The 18,530-nt window shown below is 38.2% G+C and overlaps 1 protein-coding gene across 5 annotated transcripts in view; it reads left to right on the top strand.

The window, feature by feature from the left end:
* Window positions 1-18,530, top strand: part of LOC124780762 (protein transport protein Sec24C) — a 131,702-nt gene that overhangs the window by 76,099 nt on the left and 37,073 nt on the right. For all 5 annotated transcript variants that reach the window (XM_047253806.1, XM_047253808.1, XM_047253809.1 and 2 more), the window contains 3 exons: window positions 11,586-11,701; window positions 13,986-14,189; window positions 15,894-16,100. In XM_047253806.1, the coding sequence (XP_047109762.1) occupies window positions 11,586-11,701; window positions 13,986-14,189; window positions 15,894-16,100 (527 nt within the window). The remainder of the gene's footprint in view (window positions 1-11,585; window positions 11,702-13,985; window positions 14,190-15,893; window positions 16,101-18,530) is intronic.

Raw genomic sequence — 18,530 nt, 5'->3', positions numbered from 1 at the left:
AAACTGTTAGTCTCTTTATTTAAAACTTATTCCAGAGGTTGCTTTACATGACCTTATCACTTGGGATTAACTGCAAACAGGGTACCGTTTTCTGCACTTGGTTTATGGGCATATCTTCTTCTCTCTCATCTCACCACAGTTAGTTGGTTTCACAAAATACGATACAAGCCAAAAACCTCAAAGTGCCTGTAATTTTAAAAATCATCATTTTACGAAATAAAATAAATGTGGATGGATAAAATATCTACTCACCAAGCAGTACAAAGAGAAAAGTAAGATCTGGATATGTGCAATACACCACCAAGCTCACCTCAGACTTCACTTCACATAGTAGCCGGCCGAAGTGGCCGTGTGGTTCTAGGCGCTGCAGTCTGGAACCGCGGGACCGCTATGGTCGCAGGTTCAAATCCTGCCTCGGGCATGGATGTGTTTGATGTCCTTAGGTTAGTTCAGTTTAACTAGTTCTAAGTTCTAGGGGACTAATGACCACAGATGTTAAGTCCCATAGTGCTCAGAGCCATTTGAACTTCACATAGTTATCCCACTAGCCTAGTTCAAAAACAGATTTCTTGGGCCATCATATCCAACAAGCAACTTAGAAGTACACCGTCATTAAGTACCATCCTGATTTTGTTGTATTAATCAGTTACACAGACAGGGCTGTGTCTTTGTAGAATTGTGCCCGTAAATGAGGTTAATTTTGTGTGGTATTTACCTCATCCCATATGGAATAACCTTTTCTCATTCACTCCCACACACACCCCCCCCCCCCCCCCCCCCACCCAAAAAAAACCTCAACAGTATTCTCTGTTCAGACCCTATGCATCTTCTACACCCATTTCTCTAACCTGTGGTTCCTGCCCCTGTGCCTTTCCCTGCGTAAGACTTGCCTGATACATCTTCCTGCACTAGCCATGTAACTGACAAAAAGTACACTATTAAAGGAAGAGCCACCTGTGAAATGACACTTGTCATATACCAGCTATTACATAAACACTATTCGGTCTTCTACATTAGTATGAATATCATTGAATTATCAGTTAGGATGAATTGACATAGACAGTGTGTGTGTAGTGGCAAACACAATATCATGTTGCAGAGCACTTTCTGTACAAGGTGACAGTCATGACCTGGGTGCTTGTTTCGCCTTATGTGACAACTGGATTTTCCCTCCTGACACAAGTTTCTCAAAACTCTAAAAGTGGGAACTGGCTTTACAACATGTGCTTGGTTCTCATCACCCACATTACCTAAATTTAATTAATTTCTGTGGTCTCAGCATTTCTTTTCAGTAACTGTTCCTCTTCTTCACTCACTTTTATTTTTCTTTATTTTTATTTTGCAATCTGTCAATTTTTTTCCTGCCCCCCCCCCCCCCCCCCTCACCACTCCACCACATATGACGCTTGAAGCTTTCTGCTCTGGCACTGACAACCTCAATATTGGGCACCCCTAACTCTCTCTCTCTCTCTCTCTCTCTCTCTCTCTCTCTCTCTCTCTCTCTCCCTCTCTCACACACACACACACACACACACACACACACACACACACACACACACACACACACATTCTGATCTTATTGACCCTTGTACAATGTTTTATTAGTAATCTGGACTTGCTTATTATCGTGTCTTCCACCTTTAAGGTCTCAGGTTTTGAAATCTCTTAAGAGTGCACACACCAACATTGTCAGTCAGTCTTCCTTTCTCATCCCATCCAATCCAGTAAGTCTCCCTTGATCCAGGAATCTGAGAGACTTTTCTGTAACTCTTCCATTTCATAAATCTCAGTGGTCCTTTTCCTTCATTGTCTTCCTTTCCCTTCAACCCATCTGCCAGAATGAGGCCATGAGTTCAAAAGCTCATGCATTTCCAAGTCTTTGTTGTGGTTTCTCCTGCCACCGCTTAGTGAGTAGATTTTTTTTATCTATTCATACAGTATTTTTGAACATTGATTATTTTTGTTGACATATGTAACAAGAATGAAATGATGGTACTGATTGCTGTGAGACTGACAATACACTACTATTCTTGTTAAGAAATTTACTCATTAGCAAACTAATGGGAGAAGTATTAACTAGAAAAAGCATTGTGAAGTAGTAACAGGAAGGATCTTGTTATATTTTTTTATTTTTTTAAGCAAATGGGAGGACTATAGAAGAGAAAATTGAGAATGATTGCAAGGAAACAAGCCCATTACTGTTTTATTTCTAAAGAAGGAAAAAACTGGATCAGGTGCTGAAATAAATAGTTTGCAGTTTTCTTTTAGTATGTATAATTTAATGTAGGAAATACATTGCCATCAGTCTCTCAGTATTTGCAGTCAGGAAAGTGGATCTGTTATGAAAGGATAATACCCTGCAGATCTTGGCATTTCTTTAGGAAGAAATTGACAGAATATGTGAAATAACATGTAAGAAACTTACTGGCAGATTAAAACTGTGTGCTGGACCAAAACTCTAACTCGGGAACTTGGAGTACATGAGGGTAGTCAGTGTCATTTTTTGTATTCTGAGGGAGCTTCTTGTAAATTATTATTCCCGTCAGGATAACTCCTTTTTGTACTATATTGAGAGTAGCTGTGTCTTTGTGAAGGTTTTGCTTCTGGCACGTGTTATGATTGTTTGTGTCACAGTTTGGAACATTTTTGTTATTGTTTACGAATATCATCGTTGAGTAGATGTACTGACTTGTCAGCATCCCTAGTGTCGTGAATAGGTGCCTACAGGATGTCAGATTTGAAACACCACAGATCAACCTCATAGCTCTCTTTTACACTTTTGCAGCATTTCCCAATAACATTATCCCATAAGAGATCAGAGTGTGGAAATATGCAAAATATGACAAAATTGTTTTCCTGTCAATGTAGGGCAAATAGCTCTTAGTGCAAAAAGCATGCTGAGATTATTTTCTTGTGCAGGTAATAGATATATTCATTTCATCTTAATTTTATATCCATTTATATTTTTAGAAATGCTGTGTGTGAAGTTTCATTTGGTTTTCTTACCATTGATATCTATTTCAAGGAGTTAAAGCATGTTATTTGCTGGCTGAAACTGTATTAAATTTGTTTTTGGGAGGTTTAATGATACACTCACTATTTGCTATGAACCATTTGTATACTTGCTGTATTGTTTCAGCTGTAATCTGAATTGAGGATTTCAGACCCTTGATCAAGACAGTAATATAATCAGCAAACATTACTACATTTGAATTGTTATTTGATGATGGTGGAAGGTCGTTAACATACACTTACAATGATCAGTGCTCCAAGGATCAAGTCCTGGGGAACACTGTACTTAATCGTTCCCTACTCTGCTTTTATTGCTTCACCTGCACCTGTCAGGGCAAGTCTTGTTTTTGTTATGTTGGTATGCAAGTAGGATTCTAGCCAAGCTAATGGTTCTAACAATATTATAAAGGAAAGTTGCCACTCACCATATAAAGGAGATGCTGAGTTGCAGGTAGACTCAGCAAAAAGACTGTCACAAATAAACTTCTGGCCAGCAAGGTCTTTCTCGAAAATAGCTCGCACACGCACACGCACGCACGCACGCACGCACACACACACACACACACACACACACACACACACACACACACACACAGAGAGAGAGAGAATCCCTACAGGATACTTTCTACAGTTCATTTCGGAAGTCCATATAGGGTGTTGTACACTACCCTCTCGAATAATTTCTGAAAAAACTGACAGCAGAGAGATAACTGAAAGATATTACATGTCTCCCACCACCTTTTTGTATCAGCATCATTGTTGCATGTTTTAATCTATTTGGAAATAGCCCAGTTTTCATAGACTGATTACATAAATAGCACAATACGAGGTGGAATCCAAAATTTTTGGGACTGGCTCTGCCATCTGGATAGTAGTAGTAGTAGTAGTAGTAGTAGTAGTAGCTGTTGTTGTTCTTTGCACCGCTAGGTGGCAAGAGCTGCATATCTGATGAGTCAGTGTGCGGAGTGGCATTCAGCTGGGAGGATGTGTTGCGTGTCCACAGTGATGTCTGTAATACTGTGTTTGGTGTGTGGTGATTTTACAATGGATCCGTGAACAGAACAGAACAGTGCATGTGTATCAAATTCTGTGCGAGTCTTGGGAAAAGTGCTACGGAGACCCTTGCAATGATTCAGCAAGTGTTTGGGGGACAGAGCATGATCCATACGCGTGTGTTTGATTGGCCCTCCAAGACCCAAAAAAGTGAGACAAGTGAAGAGCATGATCTTTGTTTTCTTTGATACCAGGGGAATTGTGCACAAAGAATTTGCCCCACCCAACCAAACAGTGAATTCCGTGTACTACTGTGATGTTTTGCGATGGCTCCGTGAAAATGTGCGGCGACGACGGCTTGAACTTTGGTGTCGAGGGTACTGGCTGCTGCATAACGGCAACACACCCTGTCACACGTCCTTGCTCACCAGGAAGTTTTTGGCAAAAAACAACATGGTGGTTGTACCCTACCCACCATACTTGCCAGATTTGGCACCTTGTGACTTAGTGCTATTACGAAAACTGAAACTTGAGTTAAAAGGCTGTTGGTTTGACACTCTAGAGTGGGTTCAAGAAGTGTCGCTGGTGGTGATAAACACCCTCAAAGTACAGGACTTCCAGAAAACGTCTGACCAGTGGCAGAAGTGCTGGGACCAGTGTGAACATGCGGATGGGAACTATTTCAAGGGTGATGGTGGTCATTAGTCCTAAGGTAAGGTTTTTAACAGTCCTGTCCTGAAAATTTTGGATAGCACCTTGTATATTGCTAATCGTCACTGTATAATTTTAGTGCCTGGTTGACATTTCATTGTATCCAGAAGAGCTGGTGCTTTGTAGGGATCTAATTATTTTTATAATTTCATTGAATGTGTTCTGGATTTGAAGTGCAGTATCGTTGTTGGTATACTTTAGGTAAAATTAAGTAGTTGTATGGCTTCTGAGGAGGCTGTGTGTTCCTAGTAGAACTTGAAGTAAAAGTACAAAAGCTTGGTTGCATAAATGACTAGACCACAGGCGTGAGGCAATGATGATTTACCACCAAGAGCTGCTCATAAAATTTAGTTGTTGAACAACCAGTTTTGGCTCACATACCATCTACACCTACAGGGTGATTCACGAAGATATGCAAATATTTTAATATGCTATTCTAGATATAAAACTAAGGAAAAAAGTTCATATAAACATAGGTCCACAAATGATTAGTTATGGAGCTATGGCTAATAAAATATTTTGCATGAACTTTAGCAACTTCGCTGATATGAAGCCATCACAAAACTGCACGAGGTTAAAGTAAAGCACGATTTCCATTTACTTTGTTGTTATTGGTCTGGTGAATCTAATAAAACATGTCCCAGACGTGTATCTGTGGTAGTTTTCCAGAACACCTAGAGAAGCAAAGGTTATTGTACGGGTAAATTTGTTTACTTTCCATTAAGAATGTAGAAACATTTTTCATTGTTGGCAACCATTAGTGAGTTGTTTCAGTCATTTTGTAACCTTGAAACAAATTAGTTTTCAGTATTGTTCAATTTATGAGGACAAAGTCAATACACATGAGGCATTACTTGCATTATGAATGCAATAGATGAAATTAAGTACAACCACGTGAAACTAAAACGAGCAACAAATTCTGTTCATACACATTCAGTAAATGCATTGAATTCAGAGGAGACATTGAACATTTATTATGAACGTATTGTGAAACTATAGATACACTGTACAACTTCCTTAACACGAATTCACATGTTCTTTGGTATTAATAAAAGCAGATTATCTGACTCATTCATACAGTTTCAGTCAATGTTATTACCATCATTTTTCCAAAATTAAATTATCTACAACTTCTGTTGAAAACTTTGTGCAATTGTCTGGAATTTAAAAAAAAAATTGGGCCTAATTGTTAATAAATTAAAAATTGTACGAAATTATGTCTTTGCTTTTCTGGGTATTCTGTAAAACTACTGCAGTTGCACATCTGGGACATGTTTTATTAGATTCACCAGATCAATAACAACAAAGTAAATGTAAATCGTGCTTTACTTTAATCTTGTACAGTTTTGCGATGCGTTCATATTAGCGAGGTTGCTAAATTTGAGGCAAAACCTATAGCCATAACTCTGTAGCTAAACATTTGTGGACCTATGTTTGTATGAACTTTTTTCTTTAGTTTTACTTGTAGAATAACATATTAAAATTTTTTGCATATCTTCATGGATCACCCTGTATACTCTGTAAACCACCATGAGATTTGTGGCAGGGGGTACGTCCCATTGTACCAGGTATTAGGGTTTCTTCCTGTTCCATTCACATATGGAGCATGGGAATAGTCTTGTTTGAATGCCTCTGTGCATGCAGTAATTATTCTAATTGTATTCTCAGAATACCAAAGTGAGTGACATGAACGGGATTGTAGCATATTCCTAGAGTCATCATTTAAAGCTGGTTCTTGAGACTTTAATAGACTTTCTCAGAATAGTTTATCTTTGTGAGTCTTCCAGTTCAGTTTCTTCAGTATCTCTGTAACACTCTCCCATGGATCAAACCAATATGTGACCATTCATGCTGGCCTTCTCTGTTTACATCCAGTATCCCCCATTAGTCCTATTTGGCATGGGTCCCACATACTTCAGCAATATTGTAGGATGGTGACAGTTATTTGTAAGCTGTCTCCTTTGTAGACTGTTTGCACTTCCTTAGTATTCTACCAATAAACCGAAGTCTACCACCTGCTTTACCCACAACTGGAACTTAAGTTATCGTTCCATGTCATATCCTCACAAAGTGTTACACCCAGATGTTTTATGTTCTGTAGGACCTGCAGTATAGTATATGTTGTTGTAAGACATTATGGAAATGAATGCTTTAAACCAGCTGCAATAAGATAATAGGTTTTTTCGTATTTTGCATGACAGGCCGGTTTTGCCTTGTTGCCATCATCAAGTGACCTGCAGAATAACAGTAATAAGGTTATCTGTGTGATGTCACCGCCAGACACCACACTTGCTAGGTGGTAACCTTTAAATTGGCCGCGGTCCCTTAGTATACGTCGGACCCGCGTGTCGCCACTATCAGAGGTTGCAGACCGAGCGCCGCCACACGGCAGGTCTAGAGAGACTTCCTAGCACTCGCCCCAGTTGTACAACCGACTTTGCTAGCGATGGTTCACTGACAAAATACGCTCTCATTAGCCAAGACGATAGTTACCATAGCCTTCAGCTACGTCATTTGCTACGACCTAGCAAGGCGCCATTATCAGTTGCTATTGATATTGTAAATAATGTACAGACAAGAGCTAGGTTCAACATTAATGGATTAAAGTTAAGTATTCCACCATCTGCGTCCGTTTTTCTAAGTTCTAATTTCCTTGTCCTGTTCCAGACCTCACGCCAGCCTGCGTGAGCTTAAACGCGTGCCTTTCGGCTTCCTCTAAACTTCGTGGGTTGGCCCTCCTGCCAATCCACAACAATCTGTACATAAATTGTGGCTGTTTTACATTTACATGTGTGCTGGTACTTACTTCTAGTTGGAAGTGATGACCATATTGCATCTATAGTAAAGTCTTCCTGTCATGTTTCAGTAAGAACTGTTATACTTACCAGGACATAACTGGAAGACTTTACTATAGATGCAATGTGGTCATCACTTCCAACTAGATGTAAGTACCAGTGCAAATGTAAACATAAAACAGCCACAATGTATGTACATATAATCTTACTAATGTTATTTCGCAGGTCACTTGATAATGGCAATAAGCCAAAACAGGCCTGTCATGTGAAATATTTTTAAAAAAATTGCATTATTGCAGCTGGTTTGCAGCATTCATTTCCATAATGTCTTATACCCAGGTATTCGTATGAGTTGGCAGATTCCAACAGTGACTCAATGCTGTTGGGTAAATTTCTGAATGCTTAAAGCAACTTGCCAATCTCTGCACCAGTTTGAAATCTTTTCAAGATCTGACTGTATATTTATGCAGCTTTTTTCACTTACTACTTCATTATTGATAACTGCATCATCTGCAAAAAGTCTGAGGTTACTATTAATGGTCATTAATACACAACAGGAACAGCAAGGGTCACAACACATTTCACTGAGGCACACCTGAAGTTACTTCTTCATCTGACAGTGTCTCACCATACAACATAACATGCTGTGTCCTCCCTACCAAAAAGTCCTCAGTCCAGTCACAAATCTCATTTGGTACTCCATATGATTGTAGTTTTGACTGGAAGTGTAGGTGTGGTTTCGAGTTGAATACTTTTTGGAAATCAAGCACCACTGCATCCGCCTGACTGGCTTGATCCAAAGCTTTCAGTGTGTCATACAAGAAAAATGTGAATTGGGTTTCACATGATCAATATTTTTGTAATCCATACTTGTTGGCATTGAGGATGTCATTATGTTAAAGATACCTCATCATGTTTGAGCTCAGAATATGTTTTAAGATTCTCCAACAAATTGATATCAAGGATATTGGACGGTAGTTTTGTGGAACACTTCTACTTCCCTTCTTGTAGATGGGTATGACCTGTAATTCCCTCCAAGAACTGGGCACAGTTTTTTGTTAGAGGGATCTATGATAGATTATAGTGATAAGAGTGTCTAACTTAGCTGCAAATTCAGTATAGAATCTGAAGGGGGGTTCCATTGGGCCCTGGAGCTTTGTTCAATTTTAATGATTTCAACTGTTTTCCAACACTACTGACACTAATACTTATTTCATCCATCTTTTTGGTGTTACGAGGTTTAAATTGGGGCAATTCTCCTCGGTTTTCCTTTGTAAAGGAACATTTGAAAATGGAGTTGAGCATTTCAGCTTTTGTATTGTTACATTCAGTTTCAGTTCCAGTCTTTCACTAGTGACTTTGGTGCCACTAACAGCCTTTACATATGACCAGAATTTTTTTGTGTTCTGAGAAAGATCAGTTTGCAATATTCTGCTATATACTCAGTGAAGGCATCACACATTCAGTATCTTTATCTACAGCCCTATGCTTTGTTTTACACCTGTTACGCAGTAATCTCTGTTCTTTTAGAAGTTTCTTTACAGTGACTATATACCATGGAGGCTTCCTCCCATTACGTATTGTTCTACTGGGTGTGATCTAACAAATGCATGGTCAGCTATTCTTTAAACTTGAGCCAGAGTTCCTGTACATGCTCATACCCTGTGCTAAAAGTTTCAAGTTCCTCATTGAGATATAACACTAAGGATTTTTTTAATCTAGTTTACTGAACTTATATGTATTTCTGCTTGTTTTAGTTATCCTTTGTACTTTCGTAACCATTGTTGCCACATCCGTGTTGTGGTCACTGATACCAGTTTCAATGTGGACATCCTCAAAGGAGTCGGGTCTATCTGTTGCCATCAGATCTAATATATTGTATTTTCGTGATGAGTGGAGATCCTATCTATCTGTTCTACATAGTTTTCAGAGAAGGCATTTATTAAAGTTTTTACAGGGCGTCTTACCCTGTTAAAATCCAGTATCATTAAGGTGTTCAGTTTTCTCCAGTAAGTTGAATGTTTGTAGCTTACATTAGTGATGTCATCTGAACAGGGGGGAAATAGGACAGGAGGAGGTACAAGTTAAAAAAATTACAAAGTGATGTACTAATATGAGCTAAGTTATTCAGAGACACTTACATAACACATAAATAATAAGACTGAGAAATAAGAGTGATAAGAGAAAAAAGGAAGTAAGAAACTAATATTTTATATAGGGTTTGGGTAAGATAACTGTGCTGAGGAGAAGTGTTCAATATTAGAAATGGTAAAAGCTATATGGTCAGAGATGAGGCATATGATTGTAAGCGTGAGTTACATATATAGAAACAATGAAGGAGCACTTACCTTGTAAAGGCAATACTGCATGTTCATTGTATCTGTCCAGAGACTTAGATGAGAATTGAGTGAATATAAAAATACAAAAATAGGAAAGTAAACTGAATGAAGAAAAGAAAGTATTCTCCAAGGTAGTCAAAGCATTGGACATACTGGGACTCGATTGAGTCCCTAGACTTTTCCTTCTTGAATATACAGTGAATGAGAACAGTGCAAATATTTGTAAATGTGAAAGTAAGACTCAATGAAATACAAAGGCAGGAATCTTAACATGGCCAGAATAAATGGGTTTTAACTCATGGTGACTGATGTAAGAAAACTAATGATGATTGTAACGTATCAGTTTGATGCTGAAAGGAGGTCACATGAGGCCTCAATATAAAAGTGAAATTCATATATAGATTGCTTATGAGGTAAGCCACACTCTCTCTAGTTGTGCAAGTTATTCCACGCAACGTCTTTCATCTTAATGGAGAATCTGTAGTGAGCATGGCAACATGTCTCACTTTTCTTTTATTAGACCAGCGAAAGATGTGCTTGTGAAAAACTTGATATAAATTACTGCAATGTAAATAGCATCTACTGTGTCTGGGTTTGTTGGACTTTATGTGCAGAAATCAGAAAGAAAAATGCGGACACAGCACAGAATGCAACGACAGGTGTGTAATTTGGACTGGCCAGTGAGGGGTCACTTGCACTTTCTAGTTGTTCTTTGGGGGTGCTGCGGTCACCAAAGAAGAAAGAGGCCTGACAAAAATGGTTGAGCACTAAATAAAAATCAATGTTGTTGTAGAAACTCTTTACTATGCTATCTCAAGTTAAGTAGGAACAGATGGTTTTTGTCGAGCATTGAAGCATCATGTATGATAATGTTGTCTGAAAAACTTTGTTAATTATCAGTAGTTGTGAGTTGAGAACTTATTTGAATATAGAATAATTACGAAACCAAACTGCGTTTTGTGATTTCGTAGTGACTTGTTTAAATGTAGAACCTGTCTTATAACCCTACTCCCTCTGCAATCAGAAAAGTCAGTGGTCAAATATTTGGCACTGTATATCAGGACCCCCCCACATCAAGAGAAAGAGAAATTGGAAAACAAGGTAACTCTTATTACAGGGAATGAGTAAAGACTTTTCATCTCATTATACATCGATCACTTAGTTAGCGTACAACAAGAAAAACACCTCAGTTAACATAACATAAATGAATGCTGTATTTGGCACATTTACTTTTTGACAACAGTGTTGAATTTGTGGTTTTTTTATTTGAGGACATTGATTTCATTGCCTAGTGTGCTGTAAATGTCTTTAGGAACCTGATGATGGTGTATGAGCCAAAAATGGTTGTTCTCTCTCTCTCTCTCTCTCCCCCCCCCCCTCTCTCTTTTTCCCCCTCTCTCCTCTGCCCTACCTCCATGCCAGCCATAACAGTGGAGTGTGTGAGCATGCATGCTTGTCTACTGAACAAGAATGTAATTTTAGTGGCCTATCACAACTCATTATTTTCACCCTTTATGATGGAAGACATGATTTGTGCACTCCATCATATACTCTTACTTCACATCTACAAAATGCTGTTTTAACTCTGAAATCTTAATTGTCTTTCTACTTATTTTTTAGTTTACCACCAAAATTTTAAATTTGTATGTATGCCTAAGGAGTAACATTGATTCCTTGCTTAAATAAAAAAATGACATTGTATTGTGCTATATTGTAAAATATTTTCGATGCTCAGTGCCAGCTGAGTATTTCCAGCATCTAGACCATACTGGGCAACGTGTCGACCGTTTTGAAAGACCAGAATTGACGTTGGGTACATATGAAGTGGTTGCTACAAAGGAATACTGTCGGGTGAGTGGACTGACTCCTATAATGCTCCTTATGTGTTCAGTAAAATTGTCTTTTTCCAATTTTACTTAGATAATGGTAGTTCAGAAAGATGAAACATCATTAAGTGGGAGAACAACATTTGTTACAGATATTTACAGAAATGTTTCTTCCAGCTGGACTACTTTTTCAGATCAGAGTAGCTTGTCAATGTGAGACATAAAAAGATTTCTATGTAAGGATACCAAGAAGGTTCTGGAACCAGTCAGTTTTGCAACAGTTTTTTTTTCATATTTACTATGATAAAACATAGTGTTCAAATAATAATGTGAAAATAACTTGCTGTCTCTGACATTCATCAAGTTTGTGTGGTCTAGAAAAATGTTAAGACTGTCATCTTCATTACAGAGAGTTTGAAGAGAAAAGAAAACTGGTATAGAGTAACCAAAAGAGTTGACAGAATGTGTCATATTTGGTGGTCAGCATTGTCAGTACTTTGTACACTCCTCCCCATTACCTGCTCATGTGACACTGCAGGTGACACTAAGATGTGTCAACAGCACCAGCCTTCAGTATTTAGCATGTTCCTCACCTGTTTTAATGAAAGTTTCACTAAAACCATTAACAACCAGCAAATGTTTATATTCAATTTTTCTAGAACCCTTGGTTGCTATTTTAGTGATGAGCAAATAAGAAAGCAGATGATGAGATGTTGAGTAGGAACAATATGATGGAGGTCATGTGGCACATCATCCAGTAGCATTATTCTATGTAATCAAGTGTTTGCACTGCAGACCCATATATGTATGGTTAATCCTGTTTTAAAGGACTCAGAAAAAAGATCAGCATTTAATTAATATAATTGTTGGTCCTAGTGCAACTGTCATAAGAACCCTAAAATTCATTTTTAACAAACCTCATATTAGTGAAAACATCATATTCGTGAAAAAGAAATATGAAACAATTTCCAAAATCAAGCCTATTTTTTGGCAAAATCCAAATATGCCTGGAAGTTTTTTCTCTTTTCTCATTTTCCAAACAGGTTAGGTTAAGATACTGATAAAATTAACAGTAGTAATTAGCACTTGATCCTTTGGGTCATTCCATGCTAAGTAGTCTAGAGGGTCCTGCATGACAATCGTGGATTTTGCTAAAATTTTGGATGAAGAATCTCGTACTTCCAGAGGTATAGTCATTTGTCTGATCTCATAGCATGGCTATCAACAGTGCATCTGCAAGTTTTTGGTAACTAAAAACACCAAAAATGGCAATTTTTGGCCCACTTTCACAAAAGTCCTTTGCAAACTCTGAAGTCATTTTCATTAGAAAGACAATGTCCTAAACCACCTAAAAAACTATATTTGACATCTTCAACTGTCTACGCAACCTGTAAGTACAGTTCAAAACATTACTACTTAATAGGAAATACCAACCACCAGAACTGTTTATAACCTATAGGCACAGTGACAAAAATGTAAATAAAATAGCAAACATATGTACATATTCCAGGCCACTGATGATGCCTTGCAGAAAATAAAGGCGAAACGCGTATGGCACTAAAATTGTGTTTTATTCAGTTGCTGTCAGACGGTCCATAAGTGAAAACTATATTTGGTTTTACAATCTGAGAATATGAGATCCTAAACAAGACAACAAAGTGGAGGTGCATTGAAAATGCCCATATTCTGCCAGTGCTTAAATTAAACCAGACTTTTTGTGTTATAAAGTTGTTCAGTACTCTCTGGGGAAGGTACTATCAAAAGTTATGATGACTATTCTTTTCTGGAAAAATCATCATGGTGTTACCAATGCAAACCAACTGCAAAACAACAAAGTGCTGAAATTCACATGAAGGGTCAATGCTATGATTACGCAAGTGACTTTCGAGTCATAGTGATGCACAAATTGAACACCCTCCCAAAGAAGGTGTTTTGATAATTTCACAGGGTTGTATAAAAGTTGTTTGTTGTGCTCAGGTGGGGGAGGGGGGTGAACATCTGAAGCATTAAAACCATTCTAATGCTTCTGTATTTTTTATTTATCCAGTCTCAAAACTTTCTGGGCTGAGGTGTAGAGTTGATACTTTGTGTTGGTTTGTATTGGATATTCAATCCAGGTGGATTGTGACCCATTTTTATCCACCTTACTTAATTGATTCACTACTGTATATTGTAAGCTACATCTGCTTTTGGAATGTGCTAGAAAAGAATGTGCGCTTTCAGACTTATTGAACTTTCATATGTGACTATTTTTATTGCAGATGGTTTTGTATAAATGCATTATACTTACAGTGGACTGTTATTTACAGAATAACACCTTCCCAAAACCACCTGCAGTCATCTTTGTTATTGATGTTTCTTATAACAACATCAAATCTGGGCTGATCCACCTTCTCTGCAGGGAGATGAAAGAAATACTGAAACTGCTTCCGAAAGAAATGGGTGCTGAGAGATCTAGCATGAAAGTGGGCTTTATAACTTACAACAGCACTGTGCATTTTTACAATGTGAAGGTAAGTCTATCCTTTAAGTAAATTATGACTCTGATTTGACTTTTTTAATGTTAAGAGTTGCTTTTAGTTTTTGCTATGAGCAAAATTTCAGGTATGATGGATCAGGAGGAAAAACTCATTCACATTTGTTCAGAGTTCCTCAGTTTCTTTTTCTGGTGAGTTAGGGAGAATAGTAATTAGACTCTAGTGTTCCAGGGGAAGTTATTGTTTGTAAAGTGGAAAGTTTAAGTATCACCTGCTGGATATTAGGAGTGGTAAGCAAGCTGCATTGATTTGGATACTGTGTATCAGAAAATGTTTGTCTGTAGCATTTCCCTTTGCAGACTATTTGCATGTATACTGGACAGTTTAGATAATAGTATTGATAAAATTAATAATTTTATAAATTTTAAATAAATATTTAAATAATTTTATCAGTAATTGATTGTTTTCATTGTTATATTAGATAATAGTATGTATTAAGTGCAGATTTTTAGATCAGAGATTTAAGCTGGTTCTGTTTGAAGTACACAGATCTTAATGATGTCAAGACTCTTCCACAATGAACAAACTCTGGTTGACTATCTTTTATTAAACTGCATCAAAGCCACAAGTCTCTTTTTCACCAAGCTTTAAGTAGACACAACATAAAATTACTGTCTTCAGAACTGTTTAAGAGAGGAATGCAAGAAAAGAATACTAAGGGTAAATGTGGGTAAATTGTGCACAACAATTACTCGAATGTAGCAGCAACATGAACAACAAAGGTCAAAGCTATTTTGGGAATATGTAGAATAATGCCACACACATAGGTTGAAAATATTCTTAAATTATCAACTAGATTTTGGTTCTTTCAACAGTACAAATAGGCCCAAGATTCAGAATACTCCAGCTACAGCATTAAATAAGGTCATGAACAACACAGCTGCCATATTTGTAAAGAAAAGCTGCTGAATAACATTCTGTTCACTTGCTCACAAGATGTCTGAGTATGAGTGATGAGTACTGGGACTGTAGTTGCCTTAACTGAAATAGATACGTAGTGCCTCTAAAAGTAAAACTTGCAGTACAGCTTATAATTCTCCCAGTTTACAGACACCAGAGAAAGGCCTTTAATTGCTGTTCTCACAAATTGCAAATTGGAATTTACTTTTTCAGTATCCATTCTGAGAGCCCTATCCTCCCATTTACATTCCTTAAGACTACATTCCTAACTGCATTCACCAATTTGCAACAACACATTACCAGCAGTGTTTATAAATTTTTGGCCTAAAGTATCAGTTAATAAACTGTTCTGTTGTGAAAGGCAAGTGGTAGTTATTCTTACCTAGAAAATAAACAGCAACTAGCAATATTGGAGAATTGGTTGCAAATACTAATAAACAGTGAATATGTTGCACACACTCGAGGCCACTTAGGTTGTGCTCTACGTGGCCTTTCTTTCCCTTGAAGCAAAATGTACATAGGAAGCACATTATTCATTAGAACCTTTTCAAAAGCCTGCAAATGTCTGAAAATAGGTTCAGCCAAGCCTTCTGTGATTGACAGTTGTATTAGACCCAGCCTGTTTACAAAAATGACTGTCATTCCTGGCTCCACCTAAATTAATTCCCACAGTAACCAGTTTTTCTCCTGTATTATTATTATTTATTTATATTTCTATGATTTGTAGTACATTGTCAATTTTATTTAATACCTTACTTTTTCTTTTTTTAACTTCGATAGGGATGCCTAGCTCAGCCACAGATGATGGTTGTGGGAGATGTGCAGGACATGTTTGTTCCTTTGCTGGATGGTTTCCTGTGTGATCCAGCTGAATCAGAGACTGTACTGGACAGTCTGATGGAGCAGATCCCTGAGATGTTTGGAGATACACGTGAGACAGAAACAGTGCTTGGCCCTGCTATCCAGGCAGGCTTGGAAGCCCTAAAGGTAATGGCTTAATAATATTTTTAGTAAAGTAATTGGAGACTGCTGTTGATGATACAATTCAAAACAGAAAACTCTTCTTGCTCCAGAGCAAATTATTTTGGCTTTCCGGTAATGGTGTAACATTCTATTAACTCTCCTCATCTTCATAGCTCTATTCAAAATTCTCCATTGCATAAGTCAAACAGGCTCCCCAGTATAAAAAGAATTTTCCTATAATGACATTCTCAAATAAAGTATTTGTGTACTTGCTGCTCCAGTTTTGAATGACAATTCGAGCTTTTAAACAACTTTTTCCACCTGTGACTTCACAGGAATGGTGGACGATGGACAGATTTCAAAGTATTTCTTCAGAATGCAGGAAACTTCTACAATTGCAATTGCAAATGGGTGATGTCTTCACTATGTAGACTAGTGTGCAGTCTGATTTTTTTTGTTCTACATGTTTGTTTATGAATTATTTTTTCTTTGTGTATTGGCATTATTAATTGGGTTTTGAAAATCAAACATTGTACACTCTGTAAAAGTGATGCATATTTCAGTTTCATGGGATTTCAGAATATATGAGGTTAGTTCCCCATATGTTTCAGCAATGTTGGAAGTCTTTTCCCTCTCATGTTTCAGTTTGGTATTTATTTATTTAATGCTGTTCTTGCTGCGTCAGTATTGCCTATAAAACATTTCATTACTGTCAGTACACCATCATTATACCATTTATGCTTATATTACCCATTAATTAATATTAATTGTTGCTCCATTGTTTTCTGTTCGTATTTTTCTGTACTATGAATTATTCATATAACTGTGTGAAAGTCACTAAACATTTTACATGGCTCTCTGCTCTTGGCACTATCATTTTTTACACTCCTTCATCTACTGTTGGGTATGGGAAACACTGCACTATGAAATTTTGAATTGTGTGGCTCAGGTGGGTATGTTGTCACTTGAGCACAATGCATGTACTACCACATGACACCCCCCCCCCCCCCACCTCCCTCCCTCAGGATCCCCTTCTTTTTTATTTATTAATTTATTGTTTGTCATTTGAGTTTTTGTATTAAATACAGAAATATTTTGTAAGATTTAAAGTCCGTCTCATTACTTTCTTGTTAGCTCAGTAATTGATATTTCTTTTGAATATTTGCATAAATTTAAACTGATTTTATTAGTGAAGGGGGGTAAAACTACCGTGGTCCTAGCCCATTCTTACCTGCACCTAAACAGAGTTCATTGCATGGTTTCACTCTCTGTGATTCTAGTAAAGCCAACACCCTGCAGGTCCGGAGCGTTAGAATAGGCCTGAGGTATTCGTGCCTGTCATAAGAGGTGACTAAAAGGAGTCTCTCACATTTCGGTCTTTATGTGATGGTCCCCTGTAGGGTTTAACCTCCATTTTTCAAAATTTTTGTGAGGAGTGAGCAAATTGGGAAGGGCACTTTACATGGTGCATCGTGACCATCATGCACTGAGACCTATCACATCCTTTATTGATGTGGATCTGCACTTCCCAACATTCTCCAGCTGTTGGGTAAGGTCACCCTCCTGGGTGCATATTTTTCCATCAACTGTGTAGCATCGTTTTCTACGCTGACAATGATAACGGACTTCTTTGCCTGTTTGCACCTGATATCCAGCACGGTAGCCAGTCTTTTGTGGTGCAGCTGCTATGTACCCTGTTTTTTGTAGCCCCCTGACCAGACAGGGATTGCTCCGCTGATGCCTGCACCGTTAACTCCCCAAGTATGCCGAGGAGTAGATACCCGTCACCCTGGGGCATCAGGACTCCTGGTAATGGACATCCTGCCAGGTGGCCTCTGCTGTGACTGGGTGGCGCCTGTGGGGAGGGCTCCTGATCAGAATCCGTGGTCAGAGTGTGTGGCATCAGGGTGGATGACACGCAATGAAGCTTAGTACATCATCTCTTGCTGGTGGTCAAACACTAGCAGTCTCTAAGCGTTCACGGGCTCAATTCAACGCACAGAAGTATGACCCCAAATCGTTCCTCTCCCTGGCCACACCATGGGAGGAACGTCAGGCTAAGGATGGCAGCAGCTCTTATTCGCCCCGGTACCTTTTATTTTCAAGAGCTGATAACGAATCTTTCATGATGATGAAGCCTCAGTTTTTTGTTGAGCATTTAGAGGACAAGCTTGGGGAGGTGGAGGGCGTGTCCAAAATGAGATCTGGGTCAGTCTTGATCAAAACTGCGTCCTCTGCCCACTCACAGGCCTTACTCGCTTGTGACAAACTGGGGGATGTTTCTGTAACCAGTACACCCTATAAGAGCTTAAATATGGTCCAGGGTATCATATTTCACAGGGACCTTCTTTTGCAGTCTGATGATGAGCTGCGTGCCAATTTATAGCAGTGAAGTGTAAATTTCATATGGCGTGTCCACCAGGGTTCAAGGGATAATCAGGTTACCACTGGTGC

Source organism: Schistocerca piceifrons, chromosome 1 (genome assembly GCF_021461385.2).
Source record: "Schistocerca piceifrons isolate TAMUIC-IGC-003096 chromosome 1, iqSchPice1.1, whole genome shotgun sequence".
In the NCBI taxonomy this organism is placed as follows: Eukaryota; Metazoa; Arthropoda; class Insecta; order Orthoptera; family Acrididae; genus Schistocerca; species Schistocerca piceifrons.
The sequence above is the reverse complement of the archived record's forward strand: the minus strand, read 5'-3'. Positions and strand labels throughout refer to the sequence as shown.